The following is a 9,036-nucleotide window of genomic DNA, read 5'->3' as shown; positions in this document are numbered from 1 at the left end:
CTTAGATGCAAACTGTGCTTAGATGCAAACTGCGCTTAGACGCAATCTGCATTTAGACGCAAACTGCATTTAGACACAAACTGCATTTAGACGCAAACTACGTAAACTACGCTTAGACGCAAACTGTGTTTAGACGTAAACTGCACTTAATCATATGTAATCTTAGAATCGGCTTTTGCATCAAAATAGTTTTTATCGAACGAACACAGCTTTCATTTTTAATCGCTGAAAGATTTCCGCTGCACTAATTCACCCCCCCCCTCTTAGTGCTCTCGATCCTAACAATTGGTATCAGAGCGGGGTATTTTTCATTTCGGATTTACACCCGAGAGATATGGCTCTTCAAGAGGGCTTTTCGATCTTTCGTCCACCGTTCTTTAACGGATTGGACTACACTTATTGGAAAACTCGAATGAGAGTTTTCTTGATTTCTCTAAATCTGGATTTATGGAATATCGTTGAAAACGGTTTTCAACTTCCCTCTAAACCGATGAACGAATGGTCGGATTTAGAGAAGAAGTATTTTTCTTTAAACGTAAAGGCTATGAATGCCTTATTTTGCGCTTTGGACAAAAATGAGTTCAATCGGGTTTCTTTGTGCGAAACGGCTTTCGCTATTTGGCGCACTCTTGAAATCACGCACGAGGGAACTAGTAGAGTCAAAGACTCAAAAGTTAATATTTTACTGCATGATTTCGAGCTTTTTCATATGAAACCAAGCGAAACCGTTGTTGACATGTACACCCGTTTTACGGATGTCGTCAATGGTTTAAAATCACTTGGTAAAAGCTTTTCGGATTTTGAACTCGTTAACAAAGTTTTGCGCTCACTTTCTAAAACTTGGGATTCAAAAGTAACTGCTATTCAAGAATTGAAAAACTTGAACCAATTTTCACTTGAAGAACTAATTGGTTCATTGATCACATATGAAATGACGTGCAATGCACATGAAGAACTTGAGAACCACCTTCCAAAGAACAGGAAGGATTTGGGACATAGAACATTTGAAGACCACTCGAGCATAAGCTCAAGTGATGGTGAACTTAAACTACAAATGAAACAAAAATTAAAAAGTAAAAAGAACGGAACTACTTGCTTTGAATGCAAGAAGAAGAACAAAAATTGGGATGAATCGAGCTCCTCCGAAGACGAGGAGAAAATCAACAAAGGCTAGGTGGCAAACTACGCCTTTACGCCTTTCGACGCTGAGGTAATCAAAATGCCTTCAATTTACTTTGAAATTACATAATGCTTTTCATAATGCATTTTTCTTTTTTATTTTCTAGAAAATTACATGTTTAATAATTTTATAATGAAAATACAAAAATTAGGAATCATGCTTATCATTCTAGTAATTTTGAAAATAATCATGAAAATTGCTTGTTTATGATAAACAAAATGATTTTGATTAAAAATACATTATGAAATCATGCTATATGTGGTTGAGAAGTAATAATGTGTATCATGTTGATTTCCATTGTTATTTCTCGATTTTGAGTATATGAAATCATGTTTAATTTGAAGTTATGATTAATGAGTATATATTTTTGAAATTATGTATGATGATTCTTGATAATTATGGATTATCGATTTTCATGATAATAACAGTGGCTTTAAAAAAATTGATGCATGTTTTCATAAATGAAAAGACATGCTAACATGAAATCGACCACTTAAAATGAAACACTTAAAAAGGGGGAAAATATATTATCAATGAAATCATGAATCTATTTATAAATTTTGTGAGCCATAAAAATGATTTTGATGATTTAAATCATGATCTTGATTTATCAAATTGAATAAATTGAAAATGAATGATGATTTTTCTCTTGAATGATTGTGACTTGTATTCCTTGTATTCATGATATGATTTTTATGCAATTCTTTGTATTCATGAAATATTTATCTCATCACCCAATTATTTTTTTTCAATATTCCTCAAGTGATGATATGAATGCATGAGATATTCATGAATTTATTTTGATGTATGCAAATGAGAAGTTTCGATCATGCATGGTAGGATGTAATGTGACAAATTAATACCATGATGATTTGAAATATTTATGATTTGGAATGATGCATATGCTTTTTATTATGATAATGTATCATAAATGCTTAAAAAAAATTAAATAAATAAATGTTTATATCATGTTAGATGGTTTTACATATTATGTAAGATAAGCTATAGTGATGAGTGAAACAATGATTGAAATAATATGAATGATGATTTGGAATTATGCATATAATAATGAGTTTGTATGTTTGGAAAATGTGCATGTTTTAATTTGAAAATATAATGATGCACAAATAAGATTAATACTAACCTTTGTCATGATTTAAAAATTAATGTAAAGGGTTTTTCCCTTCTTTTTGATAATGACAAAAGGGGAGATAGCTAGCTTGCACAATTCAAGAAGAAAGCAAAAATTGCACTTCTCAAAAGAGAAGAAATTGCTATCTTGAACATCACCAAGAAGCGCTATCTTGCAAATCTCAAGACACACAAATGCAATCATGCAAAATTTGTAATTTTGCACATCATTAAAATTTATGATGCTTTGGTGATTATGCATGTTCTAAAATGTTATATAATTCACTAGCTTGCATGATGTAGAACTTAGCTATATTGAACATCACCAAGGAATGCTATCTTGCCTATCTCAAGAAGCAAAAAGTTAACTTGCACATCTAGCAAAACTTATATTTCAAGAAGCAAGAGTTGCTTTCTTGAACATCTCAAAATTGCTAGCTTGCGGGCCTTAAAATATAGAAATTTTTTGCTAGCTTGTATATGGTAAACTTGCTATCATACTACCATGATGATGAACATGCCTTATCTTCATGATTATATTTGAAAAACTATGGCAAAAATATGTCCGAATGATTAAACGTGTTAAAATTATTTTTCGGACTTTTTTGATTGAATGATCAAATCACTTGATTGCCATAATGATTTTACACAATTACTTGCCATGATTACATGTTGGAAATTATGTGCTTAAATACAAAAATTTCCATGATAATAAGCATGTTTTACTTTCATGATTGTAATTGAATATCTCTAGTAAAACCCTGTCCGAATGTATGAAAGTGTCAAATTTCATTTTCGGATTTTTTTGATTCTAACAATTGGATTTTCTTGATACATTATCCTTTTCCGAACTTAACAAGCATATGTCATATCAAGTTTAATTCACATCATTGATTTTTGACATATGGAATCATCTAGCAAATACACTTATCATGTGAAAAATATTTTTTGAGAAACATATTTGATGATTCCCTCTTATAAAAGGATGATATTTTTATATACAAGGATTTGACTCACTTACATATCTTAATCCTTGCAAAAATGAAGTGTGCTTTAATATCTTATCGATTTGAACTTCACATATGGCTTTCCTCCTTCATGTAAAAAGATAACAAATAAAAAGGAAGAAGCAATAAAAGCTATCTCCATGTCATGTTTTCCTCGAGATGTTTGCATAATTGGTATCCTATCACTCACTATTGGAAAATGACATAAACCAACTTATGGCATCGCACTTATATTTAAAATTTGCTTATATCGTTCTCCTTGTTGTTGATGACAAAGGGGGAGAAATATATAAATTGATACTATGAGTGTCATATTTGAAGAATATGAATAGATGTCATGAATGCCATATTATGATGAGATATCAAAAGCAGCATTCATATGAATAGGTGCTATGAATGTCATATCATGTTAAGATATCAAGAACTTGAATCACAATTTTACATATTGATATCTTACCATTTGATGATAGCAAACTTGCATGATGGTAACAATAGATATTATGTTTTTCATGCAATGAGTTAAAACTTACATCACAAACACTTGATTGTGGTACCTCTCCTTTTTGTTGATGACAAAGGGGGAGAAGTATGTTGATGACATCACATGTTATGCATAAGTTTATGATGACATGTTGCTTGGATTTTTGAATCCAAGAGTTTCTATCAATATGGCATATTGATAGGGGGAGTTTGTTTAAACTCTGGGAGTTAAGGTTAACTCCGTTTATGATGACATGTTGCTTAGATTTTTGAATCTAAGAGTTTCTATCAATAAGGTATATTGATAGGGGGAGTTTGTTTAAACTCCGGGAGTTAAGTTTAACTCCGTCATCAAGTAGTTGTCATCATAAAAAAGGGGGAGATTGTTGAATCTCGTATTTTGATGATGAAACTACTTGATATATGTTTATGATTTAATATGTGTTTTGAGTGACGCAGGATGCCTCGATCAGGATGAGACAATTTAAGCAGGAAAATCATGTTGTGCCGGAGGAACATGTTAGAAGATTGGACGTCGGGCCGATGGATCGGTCGACGTATCGACAGAAGGCTTCGGGCCGTGGACTCGGGCATCAGGCCAAGAAGAACGGGTATTGTGCCATGGATATCGGAGTTGCGGAGTCAACTGGCCGATTGGGCAATAGGCTGCAGGAAAGGACGATGCGCCGAAGAATCGGACGAAGCGTCGAGGGACCAATGACATGCCGGACAACTTGGTTAATTACTTAGGATTAATTGTCTCGATTGAAGTTTTTGTTTTGAGTGTGCAGGATTAACTACGATGGAAGAAAGACATGCAGCAGGAGTTGCGCCGGAGTCATGACAATGATCACGTTGGGAGTTCGAGAGCTCGACGGAAGTTCGGACAGTCATCGGAGGTTCTGCGGGAACAAATCCGAGAAGTCCAAAAGCTTGCCAAAGGAGCTCGTCGGAACTTGCCAAGTGGATCGTCGCAGTCCAGGAGTTTGCCGGAAGTCCGCAGGAGCATCACCGAGGGTTCATCGGATGATCGACGGAAGTTCGCCGGAAACTCGCCGGAAGAAGCGAGTGACGCACCGAAGCAAGCTGCAGAATATGTCTTAGGAAATAATCGTAGTTAGCACTTTGATTAAGTTAGAAATGGGAGGTGATCCCATTAGCTTAATCCTGGGGCAATTGGGCCCCTGAAGAACTCAAATTGGGTCGAATGGTTCAACCCATTCGGACCCAGGTTGCTGTGGGAGGTGCAACCGCCCAAGCAGGGAGGTAGCACCGCCCAGGCTATGTCTCCCAGCGAGACTGGGCGGTGCAACCGCCCCAGCCAAGAGGTGCAACCGCCCAGGGCTCAGTCTCCGAGCGAGACTGGGCGGTGCAACCTCCTCTGTCAGGAGGTAGCACCGCCAGAGCTCAAGTTTCGAGCTCTGCCAGGCGGTGCAACCTCTCCAGTCAGGCGGTGCAACCGCCCGAGCTCAGTCTTCGAGCTCTGGCAGAGAGGTGCAACCGCCCCTGACAGAGGTGGCACCGCCTAGAGGCTCAGTCTTCGAGCTCTGCCAAGCGGTGCAACCTCTCCAGTCAGGAGGTGCAACCGCCTGATCCCGGAATTCCGGGATTTGATCGTTTTGAGCTCCAAATTTGAACTGGGTTGGGGCCTATAAATACCCCACCCATTCAGCACTGGAAAGATACAGAACTACATCGAATTCTTGATCTTTTCTATGAATCTAAGAGCTCAAATTTGTATAAAGTCCAAAAGTTCTCCTCTTTCTGTTCTTCAAGTCTTGAGTTGTAAAGAGAGGAGAGAGGTTCTGTAAGGGTTGTCTCCTGAGCCCGTCAAAAGGAGTGAAACTGTAAAAGGGCAGTTGGCCTTCGCCTATTGAAGGAAGGCCTCTAGTTGACGTCAGTGACCTCGTCAGTGGAGGAAGCCAAAAGTGGAGTAGGTCAAGACTGACCGAACCACTCTAAATCTCTGGTTTGCTTTTATTTTGAGCACTTTATCATTACTGCAAACCTCCTACATAGCTACTGCTCTCTGCGTTTTTACGAACAAGTTTCTAAGTTCTGATCTTTTCGAATCTGCATTCAGATGTAAATCGGTGTTTTTGTACGATCTTTACATTGCAGTTTACATTTACGTTTTGATTCTATTTATAACTGCAAACTGTCTTCTGCGCTTTTACGAACGAGTTTCTTTGCAGTTTACGTTCACGTTTTGATTCCATTTATAACCGCAAACTGCGCTTAGATGCAATCTGCGCCTAGACGCAAACTGCGCTTAGACGCAATCTGAGCTTAGACGCAAACTGCGCTTAGATGCAAACTGCGCTTAGACGCAATCTGCATTTAGACGCAAACTGCATTTAGACGCAAACTGCGTAAACTGTGCTTAGACGCAAACTGTGTTTAGACGTAAACTGCACTTAATCATAAGTAATCTTAGAATCGGCTTTTGCATCAAAATAGTTTTTATCGAACGAACGCAGCTTTCGTTTTTAATCGCTGAAAGATTTCCGCTGCACTAATTCACCCCCCCCCTCTTAGTGCTCTCGATCCTAACACGAATCACTGACTTGATCGTCGGAGGGGTCGGGCCGAACTACCGACCCGACCTGTGCGCAAGTACTCGACCAAAGCTGACCCTACTCGGCGTCGCGGAACTTTCCAGCCAGACTGCCTGCAGCGGTCGCCACGAGATCCCAAGAGGAGCCACGTCTGATCCCAGCCATTCGGATCCCTGAACCAACCGCGTCGACCCCGAGGTCACGGCTAAAAAAGTTACTTATCGTAACACTCAAGGCAATAGATGAAGAAGGACGATCGGGTCCTTCATGAAAGTGCCTTCAGTGTCACGACGAAGAGGATGGGTTGGGGCGGGCGATGTATGTCGGGTAGGAGCGCCGATGTTTTATGATCCCAACCCGGTTCCAGAACCTGTCGGTGTTCGCTGCCTAGATTGAGGTTCGTCGGTTTGAAATCCACCAGTTAAATCAATAGCGGTTGTAAGTAGAGTCTGTCACTGAGTAGAAGAGGCAGCTTGAAAGAAACTGACATCATTGGATTAGACTACTTCTGCCGAGCAAGATGTTTCAGTCTGAGAAAGACCGTCGACCAGAAGTTTTGCTACAACCGATGATAGATGAGGAAATCGATTGACGGATGGGTATTGTTGCTGTAGATCAACGAAGGTAAGAAGGGAAATGCTCGATGCAGAGATAGGCCATTATTGCTGCAGCGACAGTAGGCCAATCAACAGAGAAATTATTGTTGAGCGAAGGGATCGAAGGGAGATAATCGATACTGGAGAAAGGAGATTGTTCATCATCAGATAGTGAGAAGGGGAAGGCTTGCTCGATGTGCTATGATACCATATTGAATTGAGGAAAGAGATAATTTTTATTTACTTAAGAAATAATATTTATAGATGTATTGAGTAAGATATTTTCCTTATCGATCACTCAAATGATAATCGAATCAGTTATTCAAATATAAGATTATCTCTATCATGATTAATCAGATCTTTTATCATTAACTAACCAAGAAGATTCAATAAAAAAGGAATTAAAGGGGCGGAAGTGACGTCGAGAAAGGGAGACGCACGATGGCCGACGAAGTCCCAAGAAGAGCGATGTGGGCCGGGCTCCGATCGCAGCTCGTCATGCTCACCTCCCAATTCTTGACGAGCGCCGACGATTATCAGCGTTTCCGCGCCGTCTGCAAATCGTGGCGCTCTGCCATACCCCACCGGCCGGATCACCTCCCTACGCAGCTCCCTTTCCTCCTCCTCGTCTCCACGTCTGAACCAAGATTCCGATCCGCCTTCCGCCTCACCGGCGCCTCCACCGGAAATGTTCGCTCGCTACCTAACACAGCCAATATGTCCTGCATTGGCACCTCCTTCGGCTGGCTCATCCTCCTCTCTATGGAAGGCCATTTGATCAACCTCTTCAACCCCGTTACCGCCGAGGACATTCGGCTCCCCTCCCTTGATGGTCTCCCGTTTGATCATGTGGCGCCGGACGCCGATGCGGCCGCGATTGTCGTAGAGAAGGCTGTATTATCCTCGGATCCCACGCTCGACCGCGACTTTGTGGTTGTCCTCTTCATACGCGACGTGAACATTGGATGGTGTACGTGGCGCCAAGGTGACGAATCATGGACGACAAACGCGAATCCTGGGGTGCAACCTACGTCCCGGATGCGCGACGTCGTTCCCTACGGCAACCGGATGCTGTGCGCGATATACGGCGGCAACGACTGCTTGGCGGTCCTCCAGGTTGACCCAGGTCCTCCGGGGAGGGCGACGATTGCCGCATGGTACGGCATGCCGACCTGCGTGCCGCGCACTTATCGCCCCACCCACTTGGTTGTATCGAACGGAGAACTGCTGCTGGTTACGTTCGATCACAATAGGACTGCAGACGGGGAGATGACCCCCGGATTCCGTGTCTTCAGGCTGGAGACAGGCGGCATAAACAGGCCGGCGGTGGCCATCGAAGTGGAGGATATCGACAACCGTATCTTGTTCTTGAGCCAGAGCTCGTCCGTGTCCGTCGGCGCTGATGACTTGGGGTTCCAGGGGAATGCCATCTACTTCGTCTTCAAAGAAGAGATTGAGCAGGGGGAATATAGGTCGCTGTGGAATGTCGGAGTTCAGAACTTAGAAAGTGGTGAGATCACCGAGGTTGTTGATTCGGACGTGCCCGATGAGAGCGGGCTAAAGTGGCCGGTACGGTCGTCGGACGTCCCCCGATGGGTGCCGCCCAATCTGCGCAGCTACAATCAATGATGGTAACCCGACGCCTGCTGTTTTTCACCGGTAAAGTGTTCGTCTCATTTCCCTTATGCAGTCAAATCTGAGCAATCGGAATAAGCAATGAAGCCATTGAAGTTTCTTCTTTTGTGTTACACTTCCCTCTCAGAAACTGACCCAATAATGCGTTATGTCACTATTAACCCCATGACGGAATGCAGTTTTCTTAATATGCGTGTCTATGTTAATTTTATGTCAGGGTATGGCAAGTCTTAATGTTTCTCTCTCTCTCTCTCTCTCTCTCTCTCTCTCTCTCCTTGCGTTTTAAATACTTGGTATGAAAATGTTATCGGGATTTGATGTTTTGGTTTGAGCGGTAGCTAGTCAAAGCTCAGTCCATCGCTAGTGATCTCCCCTTCCAATGTTGTAGTGATCAACGTAGAAGCTACTATGAGAATGCCACGATTCCTTCCCAGAATTGGCCTGCGATT

The 9,036-nt window shown here is 41.3% G+C and overlaps 1 protein-coding gene across 1 annotated transcript; it reads left to right on the top strand.

Annotated features, from left to right (window-relative positions):
• Positions 1-7,393: 7,393 nt before the first annotated feature.
• Positions 7,394-8,581, top strand: LOC135629212 (uncharacterized). The gene has a single exon (XM_065136407.1). It carries the CDS (start codon positions 7,394-7,396, stop codon positions 8,579-8,581), a length of 1,188 nt encoding a protein of 395 aa, XP_064992479.1.
• The last annotated feature ends 455 nt before the right edge of the window (positions 8,582-9,036 follow it).

Source organism: Musa acuminata, chromosome BXJ3-1, assembly GCF_036884655.1.
Source record: "Musa acuminata AAA Group cultivar baxijiao chromosome BXJ3-1, Cavendish_Baxijiao_AAA, whole genome shotgun sequence".
NCBI classification, from domain to species: Eukaryota; Viridiplantae; Streptophyta; class Magnoliopsida; order Zingiberales; family Musaceae; genus Musa; species Musa acuminata.
This window is presented reverse-complemented; position numbering and strand designations above follow the sequence as displayed.

What these genes read in the sequence shown, in the direction of transcription:
- LOC135629212 (XM_065136407.1), top strand. Translation starts at nt 7,394, where the DNA reads ATGGCCGACGAAGTCCCAAGAAGAGCGATGTGGGCCGGGCTCCGATCG.